We start from the raw sequence: 14889 nt of genomic DNA, 5'->3' as shown, positions 1-14889 counted from the left end.
CTATGAGGGCAGTCCCAACCCAATAACTAGGATGGTGTTCATAAAATTAAATGAGCTGCCACCTAGGATAAAAGATGATGTGTCAATGGAGTAAATGAAGAGAGAGAAGGAAACCAGGTCTTGCATGAGACCTAGTTTCTAAACACCATCCAAGACATAATAAAAATAAGTAGTATTAAATTAAAGTATGGAACACTGATGTTTGCATTGGAAGAGTAGTGTCTAATGCTAGTTTCTGGACGATGTGGAGCTTATGAAAACTATAACTAGTGTCTTGGGTTGGGACTGCCCTCAGGATTCACGAAACTCTTTGCTGGGCCATTTGGAAAGCACGAAATAGTGTGTGTTTTGATAGAAAAATTATTCAATCTCCTACTGAGATCATTTGCTCTGTCTCAACATTTCTCATGTTATGGGTAGAATTACAAAAGGAGGAAGATAAAGGGGAAGCTGGAAGAAGGGGCGGAAGCACTCAAGGCGATGGATTTATATTTTCACCCTCAGGAGGCTCCATCGAGTGATGCAGGTGTGGTGCTGCTTCAGTAGAAGAATGGGTGCTGATAAAAAAGATGTGAAGAATGGGTGCTGACAAAAAGAGGTGAAGAGGGTGCAGATAAGGTGGAGAATGCAAAATCTGGAAAATGGAAATGCAAGCTGGCGTTTAGATGTAGTCTTTGTTAGCTGTTGGTTTCATGTTGTGCCTAAAAAAATTAAACTTTGTAGTCTATCTATGTCGTTTTGCGATGTTAGTTTAAATTCTATCTGCGGTAAACTTTTTTAATTTTGTTACTTGTTAACTAATGAAATTTGGTCTTAGCCCATGGTGGAAAACATAACCACAAAATGTTTCAAAAAAATATTAAAAGAATTTTAGAGTTCTCCAAACAAATATGATCAAAGACAAAAACAAATATAAAATCATGTTGTTTTTATAATGGTATGCCTTAGAGCATCTTCAAGAATGCCTAAAATATAAAAAAAAATATTTTAGGAACAAGCTCATAAAAAACAGCTCCAACAATTGCCCAATATTCCCGCACGCCCAGCTGGCATTCCGAGCCATTTTTGCGCCGCCCGCTCGCACTCCCAATCCTGCCAGTCCCGCCAATTTTTCCTCCTCCCGCTTGGTTTCTTCTCCCTCGCGTCATTTACCATCCGTCCGTCGGCGGCAACGGGTCGTCCGCAGGCAACATCGGCACAGCGGTGCCGCTACCCAGACAACTGCTTGCAGGTGGATGAATGGTTGTGTGGAAAGCGGATTGAGTAGCTACCGTTATTGGCTGCCTGTTTCGGTGGAGCAGAGAGAGGAGGGATGAGAGAGGTGGCGCATGGCTGCAGCTGCTGATTTCTTCGGTGGATGGAGAGAGAGAGAGAGAGAGAGAGAGAGAGAGAGAGAGAGAGAGAGAGAGAGAGAGAGGAGCTCAAGCTGCTTGGATTGGAAGTAATTCAGAGGAAGGAGATGGCGTGGGTGGGTGGTTCTGGTTTTTGGCTTGCTACTTGGATTTGCAAGTAGTGCAGGGAGGAGCGGAGATCGATGGGGAGCAAACAGGGAGGAGCAGGCATGCTTGTTTTTTATGGATTTGGTGATCGGATTGGAAAGGAAGATAGGATAGTTGCTACCTGCTAGTTGCCGATTGGTGCTTTTGTTGAGAGAGAAGAGAGGAGGAGATGACAGGCTGAGCTCGGAGGAGAGGAAGGTCAAGCTGCTGCCGAGATTTGCTTCGTGGAGAAGAAAGAAGGGAGCAGGGAGAAGCGGCGGCTTGCTGGGAACCTGGGAACAGAGGGGAGAGAGGTGAAGGGTCCACACATATGGATGATGTGTCAGCAACTAATTTATTTTGGGTACTAATTTTTGGAAACTGTTGGTGGAGGGATATTTTTTCCTTCCCAATAATTTTTGGCAAGGTCCCAGAACCACATGTTTTTAACTTAACTTTATAGGCACTATTGGAAATACTCTCATTATGCATGGACATAGAGAAACAGAGAGAAGGTTTAGAGACATTAAGGCACATCTTTAGCCATAAGTGGCATTCCTACCACCTTGGGCTATACCGCAACAATTAATCCTCTTTCCAAAACATAAAATTACACATATATTATGAGTTTGTTTGCTAGACCTCCATCTGATTCTGATTTTTTTGGAAGCTGATTCTCCGAAAGAAGTGATTCTGTGACTGAAAGTGGTTCTATGGTTTAAACTCTTAAAATCAGGATGGAGAATCACATCACAAAATTAGGAGAATCTATTTTTTTACTCCCAATCTCTTAGTTCATCTCAGAGAATCACTTCACAGAATTGATAGAGAATCATTTGTCTTTGAAAAAAAATATTTGGCAGAGCTCAAAATTAGATCTGGAAGCTCTGCCAAACGCACCTTATAGTTCAATCTTTTATACACATTCTAGAAGGCATGTAGGGACGCTCCGATCCACATCGCATTAAACAGATTCAGCCCAATATCACAATACGGTAAAATCGTTGAGTAGTACTCCCTCCATATCGATTTAAATGACGTTTCCGACCACTTTCCAGACGTTATTTTTTGATATTGCGATGGACCAACGGAGCGTCTAATGTGAAGTTTTCCCATAACAGATTCAGCCCAATACCACAATATGGTAAAATCGTTGAGTAGTACTCCCTCCCTATCGATTTAAACGACGTTTCGGACCACTTGGTGAGAATTAAGGAAGACTTGCATTTACCCTTTTGTCCCGAACTCATCCCGTATTCCTTTGCCCAAGCCGCCGCTCAGCTCGGCAACTCGTCCGATCGTCCGGGGAGCGGGCGTCGAAGGGAAGGGTGAAAGCGGAAGCTAACGTTTACCTTGAACTGGGGCGACAAATATTCTGATTCTTTTCCAATTGAACTACCAGCGTCAACTAAAGCGATACGGAGGGAGTACTAGTAAGTAGCTAGCTCAACTGTATTTGATGATGATGATGATCCTCTCTGCAATTTGATTGCTAATTAGACGCCTCAAATTCCGACCAGAACAACATATACCCCCTTCACATGCTCGAATTGTTTTGGGTCTACTTGATCAATTTTTATGGCCTGCTCCGCTTGCAGTTGCACCAGTACCAGCGCCATCCCAGTGTCCGACGCTGCTCAGCCAGCCGGCGGCGATGTAGCGGTTGGCCGCCTCCGTGAAGTGGACGCCGTCCCAGTACAGGGAAGCCGACGGGTGGCCGCACGTGGTCGCACCTGAATCACCGCAGTAGACACTGCCGTTGTAGTTGTTCCTCCCGGGCCCACCGCAGCAAACGGTGAGCACGTCGTCCCTGAACCCTGCCGCCAGCATACAGCATCAAGATCGATCAACCATGTCAGTCAGACAGATGAGACGGCCGATTAGTTGCAATCAGACAGATTCTATCATTGTGAGTTTGTGACAGTACTGACCAAATTTGCGAGGCGACTCCACCATCTCCATGACGGGGCCGAAGAAATCGGCGTAGATGATCCTCGCATGCGGGTGCTTGGCCCGGAGCTTCTTCAGGGACGCCTGCAAGAGCGCGTTGTGGTGACGCCCCAGCTCGTTCTGCGCCTTCAGGCAGCCGGTCCGGGAGTCGTATTCTGCCGGGGCGGCGTCGGGGAACATGGTGAACACCGGCGGCGAGCATCCCGACGGGATCACCCCGGGAACCACCAATGTCGACGCCCCGTGCTTGATCAGCCTCTGTCAGTAGGAACTTCCGACGACATCAGTCATGGCTCGAATACAAATCCAGCAATGCCGTGTACTTAGGTGCGGTTGGATAGTTGGTCAAGAAATTACCTCCACGGCCATTGAGATTTCGCTGACGACACGAGGAACGTAGGACCTGACCTCCCGGACGCTCTTTCTCTGGAAGGAGAAGTGGTAGTCGTTGACTCCGAACTCCCCAACCAAGAAGAGGGATCCAGCCAAGAACTCCTTGCACTCTACCGGCAGAGCAATAGAGCATCGAGATCCAAAGCCATCACATGTCAGCATGTGTCGTCCGTACTTTGTATATCTGAATTCTGATGATGACTTGAACGTACCTTGGGTTGTGCGGCACAAGGAAGGCTTCATGGACTCGAACCACTCCAGCTGCACGCCCAAGCTGGTGTTCAAAGGGAACTTGCTAGGGGCGCCGGGGATGTCCCTCTCGCGGAAGAACTCCACGTCGAGGGCGGTGGCTGCCCCGACGGCGAAGCTCGCGCCCTGACGGAACCGGCAGTCATCCGCCGGCGAAGGGAAGGCGAACGGTGGGCCCAGGAACGGCGGGACGTACGGCAGCTCCAGGCTTTCAGCTGCACTCCAAATGATGAGCCATGACTAGCATTTAACTTGGAATGGCCGGATGCGGGGCGGGGCGGCGCGGCGCGTACTTACCGATGAAGTCAAGGATGAGCCTGCCGTCGGCGTTGCGGCCGGTGGGGCGGCCGAAGAAGGTGGATCCGTAGGGCGGCCGCATCACGGGGTCGAAGAAGGAGTACCAGGCGAACACGGCGGGGTTGTTGCCGGTGTCGGCGAAGGAGTCGCCGAAGCTGAAGATGGAGTGGTATCGGCGGTCGACGGCGGAGGAGGTGGCCGCCTCTGCTGACGCCAGGAGGAGGAGGGTACAGACTGCCAACGTGATGATCCGCATCTTGCTCCGGCCAGGAGCTAGCGCCATGCTTCTTTCTTTTGGTGCTGCAGGCTGGCATCGGCGACCTGCAGTATGGAACCATCTTATATTGCTTGCAGTTGCAGGATTAGTAAGGCGCCGGCCGGCGATGTCAGCTGAATTTGTTTAGCATGCTGCATAGACGTATATCATTATCCATTGGCATAGTTTTGGACCAGAGTAATCATCGATCTGAACGCCTCATTGTCAAAGATTCCAATTGCAGCTCTTGCGGCATTTGACTTGGATGATAGGTAATATTAGAGAGCACACAAGCAATGAAGCATTGACTTGCAGAAGTATAGGACAAGCTAGGCGCCTAGGCCCCATATGATTCATCAAACATTCAGTTCCGGAAGTTCACAGGATATATATACAGATAGATTGGTTGTCCTGTCACAGGAACGTCGGTGGTGCGGCCGGTGGGGTGGCCGAAGAAGGTCTCGCCGTAGGGCGGCCGCATGACGGTGACCGGGAAGGAGTCCCATGAGAAGGCGATGGCTTGTTGCCGGTGTCGGCGAAAGAGTCGCCGAAGCTTTAGATGGCGTCGTAGCGCTGGGTGTCCTAGGCGGAGACGGCCTGTCCCAGCGATGCGAGGTGGACGAGGAGGAGGAGGAGCAGCAGCAGCGCCGGCGCGGCGCACGGCAAGCGCTTGCTCATCTTGACGACGGTGGCAGCGAGCCGGCCGGGTCGAGAGGTGATGGACAGGAGGTGAAGAACGCGTCACAACTCACGAGTCCCTCAAACCTCATCAATATACAATGAACGGGCAGAATGGAACTTGTTTGAGACTTTGCATGTGGGCTGTCGGGTGGGGTCGACATGGAGTAGTTGAAATTTCATGCAAAATACTCCCTCCAACTCCAAATATTCCTTACCGCTGACTTTTTTTTATCATTCGTCTTATTCAAGAATTTATTCATGATATATAAACCATACTTAAAGTATTTTTTAATGAAATAAATGATATCATATAATTTTTATAAATATTTAAGGGCCTTGCAATTGAATTTTCGCTATTACAACTAAACAAAATATATATGCCACGGAAACTCAAACAATTCGAAAACATATCACGGAATGGTGAGACCAATAGTAAAAGTCATCAGTTAATTGCCAGTCTTACCACACCATGTGTATAAAACGATCCGAACCTAATGAAGACATGAACAATCTTCTAATGATACGAAAGAGAAAAAAAAGATGATATATAGAGGACGGCTCAGCCCCTCAGCCGAGCTCGATCGGACGGCTTATGAACGCTTTAGGTGATGCTGCTCAGCCATCTACTGGCGATGTGGCGGTTAGCTGCCTCCGTGAAATGGATGCCGTCCCAGTTCAGGGAGGCGGATGGATGGCTGCATGTGGTTGCGTTTGGACTGCCGCAAGGAACGCTCATGTTGTAGTTGTACTTCCCTGACCCTCCTCCGCAGCAAACCGAAAGAATGTCATCCCTGAACCCTGCAGTTCGTTGGTTATGCAAGACATCTCATCATCGATCAGCGTCGTCGCCAGCTTAATCGAGGCCTTCAACTGCACTAGATACATACAATCTAACAGTAATGCAACAGATCGAAGAAGGAATGAACACTGACCAAACTTGCGAGGCGACTGGACCATCTCCATGATAGGGCTGAAGAAATCGGCGTAGATGATCTTGACGCCCGGGTTCTTGGCACGGATCTGCTGCAGCGATTCCTGCAGGAGTGTGTTGTGGTGTCGCCCTAGCTCATTGTACTGTAGCATACAGCCCGTCTTGGTGCTGTATCCAGAAGGGTTTGGCTCAGGGAAGATGTCGAGAATCAGCGGTGTGCATCCTGATGGAATCACCCCAGGAACCACCAGTGTCTTGGCGCCGAGCTTGATCAACCTCTGGTTCGCATTGGCAGTACGTGAATTGGATGAACACGTACTCTAATGGCATGCACAATCCAGGAAATGAACAAGTATGTACCTCGATGGCCTGACGGATGGTGTCTATGACAGTCGGCACGACGTTGGAACTGATGTCAGCAAGTCTCATCTTCCCGAACAAGAACTGGTAGTCGTTGACGCCGAACTCTCCCACGAAGAAGAGGGATCTGCCGAACAACTTGTCGCATTCTGCACACGCGCATGCACGATCGACGTACGTGCCGGGTCACTTGCGGTTGCATGATGCGCTTTTGTGAATTGTTGCGGTACGTACCTTGGGTTGTGCGGCACAGGGAAGGCTTCAAGTGCGACCCGAACCACTCCAGCTGCACGCTCAGGCTGGCGTTGAGAGGGAACTTGCTAGAGGCCGAGAGGATTCCCCTCGAGTGGTAGAACTCCACGTCCAGCGCGGTGGCGCCGCCGACGGCCAAGCTCGCGCCTTGCCGGAAGCTCGCCGCCGACGGCGACGGGGAGCCGAACGGCGGGCCCAAGTAAGGCGGGACGTACGGCAGCCCCAGGCCTTCGGCTGCACGACACAACAGGTACGTAGTGCTCCAAAAACATCAATTCGACAATGACAATTAACAGTTTAATTTGTTCGCAACGACATGGCATGCGAATTGAGTGCGTGCATGTATACCGATGAAGTCGATGATGAGGCGGCCGTCGCAGTTGCGGCCGGTGGGGCGGCCGAAGAAGGTGTTGCCGTACGGCGGCCGCGTGACGGGGTCGGCGATGGAGTAATAGGCGAAGACGGTGGGGTTGTTGCCGGTGTCGGTGAAGGAGTCGCCGAGGCTGAAGATGGCGTCGTAGCGCCGGGAACCGACGGAGGAGGCGGCGGATGCGAGCATGGGCTCCCACGGCGAGAGGAGGACGAGCACGACGGCGGCACACAACAGCGACATGATCTGCGCATGCATCTTGCTCCGTCCGCGGTAGACGGATCGGACGTGAAAACGAAGAACCGATCGACCCGGGAGCTGCTTGCTTGCTCCGTCCGCGGTAGATGGACATGAAAACGAAGAACCGATCGAGCCGGGAGGTGTTACTGCTTCGTCTGGTGCTGCGTGCACTCCGGCCAGCGGCACAACGCAAATATGACTTGGAACGAAAAGAAGATACTAAATTTTAAGATACTATATTCCAAAGGAAACAATAAAGCTTTTTTAAGCCTGCTATTTAAAGTAAGGCTCGTAGTAGTGAATAAAAATCACTTGCCACGTGCAAATAGCCAAAACCATCTTGAATTTGTACTTGAGCTAAGGGAGTGTTAATATCCTAATTCAATCGGCCGGTGTTGTTTGTTTGAGTTGAGTTGGATAAGGTAATGGTGTTGTGCGGCGGATCTTTGATATGTCCCAATCCAACCTGTCGGAGTTGTTTGGTAGTTTTTTTTCTTTGGATGTATCGTTCAGTTTAGGTTTCATCTTCTTTTTAATATAATCGATAGGTTTACTTTCCGGCTCATTTAAAAAAAAGGATTTGGAATATAGTTTTTAAATTTGACATGGAATTGAATGCAGGTAATTAAAGGGAGGAGTACGGATCACAACGGCTAGGATCTATCATAACTCTCCCTTGCAACTTGCGAATGACATTTGGGTGGGATCTACATATGGAGTTAAAAAATCATGCAAAAATATGCGAATCAATATTTCGCAAACTATTTGCTGGTAGTGATGGGTTAAAATGCCAGATCCTTGAAGCCAATCCATGGGCTACTAGTTTGGCCTTCTAAGGTAAATTAGACACATTATATATTAGGAGCTTAGGTGCGGCGGCTAAAATCTGGAGCAAGTTGGAGGTGGTGTGGCTACCTTATGAGCCCGTGGAGTTGAGCCATGTGAGTGTATATATATGGTGAAATTTTGATCTTGATCACTAGTTTTGTATTTTGATGTGGGTGCATATGCACCCCTTACATCTTATATTGTTCCTAAAGATGATGCAACTGGCTGGTTTGGGTATTGCTCTTGCAAATGGATGTGAGAAGACTAAAACAGTGGCAAATGTTATTAGTGCCAATAACGACGAAAATAGAGTTGCACAAGCTATCAAAAACATCTTTTTATTGTCATATATTGTGAAGATGTTCAGCTGCAGGACATTATGGGCTGCATTTTGCAGTTTGGTCAGGTTCATCGGGTGGGCATCCAACCTCTAATCTGCATGCCGTGAAAATCGGACATGTGTCCGTGCTCTAGCGTATTTGCCTTAGTGTCTGAGCTTGTATGTTCTAGCTAGCATACTTTGCTTGATAGTCCCTGTCTCTGTGGTGGCCTGTCTCATCTTGAGTTATGCTGCTCATTTGATGGCTGGCTGGCAAACCTAAACACCTAGTTGTGTGGTCAACGTACTAATCCATTTGATCATTTGATGCCAAATGCTAGAAGAACGAGAAGAGATGAGGTGAGAGCATATCTCTTTGCTTGCTGCCGGTTCTTGAGGTCTATAACTCTATATGGGTCAAAATTCAAAAACTGTGCTGCCTGGGCCACGAGAGAGCCCATGGGCCATAAATCGGACCCACAAAATCAAATCAACATACCCACCCATTCCGCCCACACGTGCAACGGTGCAAGTGCATCAGATCGGATCTAGCAATGCAAACCGGAGCTGAAGAAGCAACGCAGCAGGCACAGGAGCGAGCAATTTTTCATCCTTCGCTCAGTGACAATCAGCAGCGAGCAATTGCTGCATAATCGAACCAAGTCCACATGACATTCTGTTACAATTTCGTAACATTGATGGAATCTTAACACAAAAGAATGGTACAGCACCCGCCGGAGCACACAGGGATCGACCCCATCCGTGCTCCCTACCGTGCAACAACACAAGAACAACGAATACCATCCGCGAGGATCATCCAGCGAATGAACTTGAACTCACTCACTGTGCTGCGGATGATGAGCTCTCCGCCCTGGTCTGGGCGGCGGCTTCCACGGCCGGGGTGGACGCCTCCGTCGACGGCCGCGTCCCGGTGTCGCCCCGCCGCACCTCCTCGATCGTCCTCACCACGTCCGCCATCCTGGGCCGCCGCTCCGGGGTCCTCGACACGCACGCCATGGCGATCTGGAGCATCTCCACCATCTCCTCCTCGATGTTGGGGTACCGCAGCAGCTCGCCGTCAAACACCTCGGCGGTCCACTCCTCCCGGACGACGGACTGCACCCACCTCACCAGGTGGACGAACTCGTTGCCGCCGCCGGTTATCTGGACAGGCGACTTCCCCGTGAGGAGCTCGAGGATGAAGACGCCGAAGCTGTACACGTCTGAAGCCTGAGACGCTTTCCTCGTGTCGGTGACCTCTGGCGCGCAGTAGCCTAGAGAACGGGACCTTGCGGTGATTGGGTTCATCAGTTGTGCCAAGCCGAGGTCTGAGATGCAGCCGTAGTCGTGCCTGTTGATGAACACATTGGAGGCCTTGATGTTGCCGTGAACAAATTTCCCATTGTTCTCCGTGTGAATGTGTGCGATTCCTCTTGCTGCTCCCAGGGCAATCTTTAATCTGGTTTCCCAGTCCAATGGCGTTCTGTCCTCTCCCCTCTTCCCTGAAAATGCGAAAAAATGAGAAGAACTATGAGATGCATGTTGGCTTTAATCATGTGAAGCGTTTATACTTTAAGCATCAGATAACAAACTAACATGGTAGGTTGAATTGATGTTTGTTTTCTGGATAACATTGTACTCCATATGGCCTAAATACTTATAATCAAGTATTCCTACAGTTTAAGTTCCTACTGTTAGCTGCAGTGCTCCATCATGATACAGATACACAACTAACATGGTTGCAAATTGTTCATTCATAGTACTCCATAGGATATCTAACGGTGGTCCTCCTCTGGTCCAGATTCTGACACTGAAATGGAGGAATGGGCCATGATAGTGAACAGAACACCAACGCTAACTAATTGAAGGATTTTACCAATTAAACTTGAAAAGATTTACTTTTTAGTAGGCGAAAACACTCAACTACTGCCTACTTCTTAATGCATCCATCATCCAATTTTCTTCCACAGTTGCCCGCTACCACTTATAGCTCCATCTTTTTTTTTCGCTAGTAAACTATCGACGGCATATTTCGCCAGTTACAAACTAATTAACCACACAGTTTGTTATTCGAATTCCTTGTCATCTTGTGATTGAAGTACACATACACTTCATCAACAAGATTTCACGGTCCACTTAACCTCATGGGATGAGGTAGGAAACAGATTGTCTTGGTGCTAAGATGGCACTGATGTGACCAGAGTTGACCACCACGCACCAAGCATGCCATGTGAACTTGAATTGAAACGGATTAAAGTTTGAAAAAAAATTGCGAGTGAAGACAGCTAAGCACTATGCACCAAACAGCTAGATCTAAATGAACACAGGAAATTAGTATAGGATAGCAAGTCACTAAACCAGAATTAAGGAAGAAATCAGCACCACGTGTTACTTTTGGTTGGTGAACCAAAGCGCGGAACACTAGAGTTCATCTTTTCCTTAGAATAGTAGAGTCAAAAATAGCATGTTCAGCAAGAGGGAAAATTCTGTTCATCCCACTACCAACACAAAGCTGAGGAAATCATTCCCATTCATTGCCAATGTAATGCCACATGATGAAAAATTTTGTCAAAGCAGAAAAAGGGGGTAGATATTGACTGATACGATAAAAAGAGAGAAAACAGAGAGGAGTTATTTTCAAATATATCGGTCAAAAGGCCTCAAGTGCTACGGTCAGAAAATTAAAATGTGGACCTAGACAATAAACAGAGCACAAACAAGGACCTATCCAACATTTTCTAGCCTTTTGATCCTGTATTGCCTTTACCGTTAACCCCCAAATCCTAATTGTCCATCCTAGCCTGCATCTGATAAAGTCAACCAAACTTTGTTACACTAAACAATCAGTTAGCTTATCGAACCATTAACCCCTTCCCAAACAACAAGCAACACCACATCTCCAGCTCACCACAATCACTCTACATTACAAATCTTCTTCCTTTTTAAATTGTTTGCAACATCTCCTAACACATTTCTTAAGTGCCACTTCTCTGTCACAATCATAGTATCATCATTGCTACAGTTCTAGCACACAAACAAACGGTGGCAGTTATCAAGCAAATTGCAGTATCCAAAATGAGCACTGAAACTATGAAAGTTACACAAGAGAAGGTGAGGCTGGGAGCAAGCACCATACCATGAAGCATGTTGGATACGCTTCCCCTGCTGTAGTAATCGTACACGAGCAGCTTCTCGTCCTTGGAGTAGTAGTAAGCACGGAGCTCGACGACGTTGTCATGCCGAATCCGGCCGACCAGCTCCATCTGCTGCTCGAACTCGCGGCGGCCGGCATTGACCTCCTTGAGCCTCTTGACGACGACCGTGGTGGCATCCTCGAGCACCGCCCGGTACGCCGTCCCGAACGCGCCCTTCCCGAGGACCTCGGCAGAAGCGCGGAGCAGGTCCTCTAGGTCGAACGCCAGCGACGGGCCCTCGAAGAACACCATCCGGTTGCCGTCCCCGGCCTTGCCAATGACGGCCTTGGACTCGGGCGACTCCCTCCCCATCTTGTCCCCGCCCTTCCCGGACACCGCACCGCCGCCCATCTCCTCGCCGCCGTCCCGGTTGCAGAACGCGATGAGGGACACCGCGACGACGGCGAACACGAGGACGCAGCCGCCGACGGCGATGGCGAGGATGGCCGCCTCGCTGAGCCGCACCCGCCTCTTAGTGGAAGGCGGGGCCAGCGTTGAGGGCGGCAGGAGCGCCGGTGGCGGCACCGGCGCCGCCGGGCGCGTGACGTTGTTGCCCGCAAACGCGGCGTCGGCGAACCTGAGGAGGGAGCCGGGCACGGGGCCGTCAAGGTGGTTGTTTGAGAGGTTGAGGAACTGTAGCGCCGGGAGGCCGAGGTCTGGGACGCGGCCGGCGAGCGAGTTGTTGGAGAGGTTGAGCGCGACGAGGTGGGTGAGGTTGGAGAGCGCGCCGGGGAGTCCCCCCTCGAAGCGGTTGTAGGAGAGGTCGAGCACCTGGAGGTTCTGCAGCGCGGCGAGCCCCGCGGGGAGCGCGCCGGAGAAGGCGTTGCGCTGGAGGTGGAGCCCGGTGAGCGCGGGGAGGCTGAGGAGGTCCGTCGGGAACCGGCCGGAGAGGTTGTTGGCGCGGAGGCTGAGCAGCTGCAGCGCGTCGAGGCGGCCGAGGGTGCCGGAGGGGACGGCGCCGGAGAGGCCCAGCCCCGGGAGGTGCAGCGCCACGACGCGGGTGGCGTCGGCGCTGCAGGTGACTCCCGTCCAGCCGGGGCCTGCGCAGGCGAGCGGGGTGGTGGGCCAGTTGATGCGCGCGCGGGCGGCGCCGCCGCGGCCCACCCCCGCGAGGAAGGCGAGCAGCGCCGCCTTGTCGGCGTCGGGCTCGGCCGACGCGAGGCGGAGGCAGAGGATGCAGCAGAGCAGGAGCGCCGCCGCCGCCACGCGGAGCGGCGGGCGCCGCGGCATGGTGTGCTGCCGCCGGCGGTGGGCGGTGGGGGCGGACGGTTCGTTGGATCTGAAGTGAAGCGAGGAGCAGCACGGTACGGAACGGGAGGGGAGGCGAGACGCGTGAGTGAGTGAGGGGGGAGCAGAGGAGCCGTGAAGGGGGGGAGGGAGGAGGAGGTGCCGAGGTGGTGGCTGGCTGGCTGCCCAGCTGCGGTAGACTGGTAGCTTGGCGTCGTGGGGAAGCGTGCGCGAGCGCTGGAGGCGGGGGAGGGAGAGATGGCGTGGGTTGCCGGGTGGTGTGCAGTGAGCGGCGCTCCCGGCTGGGGCGCCGTGTTTTTGCTGGATTTGTGGGGGAGGTGCAACGCTGCTGCATGTGACCCTCAGCTGGAATGGTGGGCGGCAATAGAATTTCTGAGCATTTCTTGTCTGCCATTCCTCTTCTGTAGTTGAGATTCCTGGCAACCATCGCCGCCTCGGCTGTGGCAAGCAAGGTCGTTTGGTGATCCGATCCGGTAATCTTTGCATTTATTTTAATACAAGCCATGTGATGATGTGACTAGCAAAAACAAGCTTCACTTCCGTGGTGGGAGATGGAACGCAAGACAAGACAGGCGGTAGCAGGGTTATTAGCACAAGCTAACAAAAAGTTGTTACCTCTGACCAGCAACTAGTAAAACTCAGAAACAAAACTGCTCCCATCAGCATCGGCGACCAGACCAACGGGGAGCAGCAGAGAAACGAGCCATCTTCGGATTAGGTCGGCGGGAAGAAGAAAGAAAGGGATGTGAATCCAGCACGCACGGCAAAGGAAAAAGACGGCAGCGGTGTGGGCGATTGATGATTGCGTCCATCCATCCACAGCTGAGGTGAGCTGCCCGCTTGACTTGGCTTTCACTTTTCCTTTTTGCCAGCGCCAGTCAATTTTTCGTTTGTTTGAACATCCCAAGCCCGCAAGCCAAGCCAAGCCAAGACACCCGGGGGCGAAGACGAGCTGACCAGCTGCAGTGTGAATCATGAGTAGCATAAACGGCACTGTAGTAGCTTGCTTGCTTGGAGCTAACAAAAAGGCAGCACGACGCCGGTTAGGAGTGATCTCTTCCGGGGTTCAAACTAACACTGCAACTAAAAAGACGGCTACGCACCGTACCTTCACTAATCGCCTAACAGTGATGGGTGTACCTCGTTAATTATGAAGCCGATTTGGCAGTAATCCACAGGACATTCCAGCACTACCAATTTGGCGCCGCTCTGCACCACCACCTGCTACCCATACGTACCAATACCATACAGCTGACGGAAGCATATTATATGTAGATGTAATGTACGATCTGAAGCTGACATTTATAACGGAATTATTGATGCAGGCTGGCAGGGCATGGCAGGAACCCCCCGCGGTACACGCGTACACATACGTGCATTGCCCAAGAATACGGGTGGTACGTTCTGCTGGGATACACGATTACAGGAGTACCGACGCGACGCCATGCGGCTACTGTTGAGCGTCTTTTTATCCATAATGGCGCGTGTGTCCTACGCACCGGTCCCGTGCTCCCCCTGTGGTCCGTGCTTTCAGTGTATAGCCCGTACATGTACTACGCTGCTACGCGCGTTCCGGGGACATGTTCTGGTCCAGAGCTGCACCTGGGCATGGCCTTTTACGTCTCGTTGCTTGGTAACAAGACGTGCAGGGAATGGACCACCTGCATCTTGAATCGTAGGCACATGCGTATGTATGCATACGTACAGTGCCACCGAACGGGGTGTGGTATCTTGTTGTAACCTCTTTTTATGCATATACCGTGTACACAGGAGTAGATTGGCGGGCATTCTTTTTTTGGGTTCGCCCATGCACGCACAAAAGGTGTTACTTCTGGGCGGGCTA

General features: G+C 51.0%; 3 protein-coding genes across 4 annotated transcripts; all 3 read right to left on the bottom strand.

The window, feature by feature from the left end:
• Positions 1-2906: 2906 nt before the first annotated feature.
• Positions 2907-5362, bottom strand: LOC117855890 (GDSL esterase/lipase At5g45910). The gene is made up of 5 exons (XM_034738285.2): positions 4368-5362; positions 4034-4285; positions 3786-3931; positions 3410-3686; positions 2907-3295 (listed from the first exon to the last, which is right to left on the bottom strand). Exons 1-5 carry the CDS (start codon positions 4648-4650, stop codon positions 3048-3050), a joined length of 1206 nt encoding a protein of 401 aa, XP_034594176.1. The 5' UTR covers positions 4651-5362; the 3' UTR covers positions 2907-3047.
• A 514-nt stretch (positions 5363-5876) lies between these two features.
• Positions 5877-7535, bottom strand: LOC117855891 (GDSL esterase/lipase At5g45910). Its single transcript, XM_034738286.2, has 5 exons — positions 7196-7535; positions 6830-7081; positions 6596-6744; positions 6237-6513; positions 5877-6102 (listed from the first exon to the last, which is right to left on the bottom strand). Exons 1-5 carry the CDS (start codon positions 7473-7475, stop codon positions 5906-5908), a joined length of 1155 nt encoding a protein of 384 aa, XP_034594177.1. The 5' UTR covers positions 7476-7535; the 3' UTR covers positions 5877-5905.
• Positions 7536-9196: 1661 nt separating this feature from the next.
• On the bottom strand, positions 9197-13460 carry LOC117857942 (probable inactive receptor kinase At4g23740). 2 transcript variants are annotated; one of them, XM_072294145.1, is made up of 4 exons: positions 11736-13460; positions 11441-11455; positions 10201-10260; positions 9197-10101 (listed from the first exon to the last, which is right to left on the bottom strand). In XM_072294145.1, the coding sequence occupies exons 1-4, from the start codon at positions 13026-13028 to the stop codon at positions 9445-9447; spliced, it is 2025 nt and encodes a 674-aa protein (XP_072150246.1). In that variant the 5' UTR covers positions 13029-13460; the 3' UTR covers positions 9197-9444. The 2 variants fall into 2 exon arrangements, with proteins under 2 accessions (XP_072150246.1, XP_034596764.1); XM_034740873.2 differs by lacking the exons at positions 10201-10260; positions 11441-11455 and having other exon boundaries at positions 9197-10106; positions 11741-13434.
• Positions 13461-14889: the final 1429 nt, after the last annotated feature.

The sequence above is a fragment of the Setaria viridis genome, chromosome 5 (assembly GCF_005286985.2).
Source record: "Setaria viridis chromosome 5, Setaria_viridis_v4.0, whole genome shotgun sequence".
NCBI lineage: Eukaryota > Viridiplantae > Streptophyta > Magnoliopsida > Poales > Poaceae > Setaria > Setaria viridis.
The sequence above is the reverse complement of the archived record's forward strand: the minus strand, read 5'-3'. Positions and strand labels throughout refer to the sequence as shown.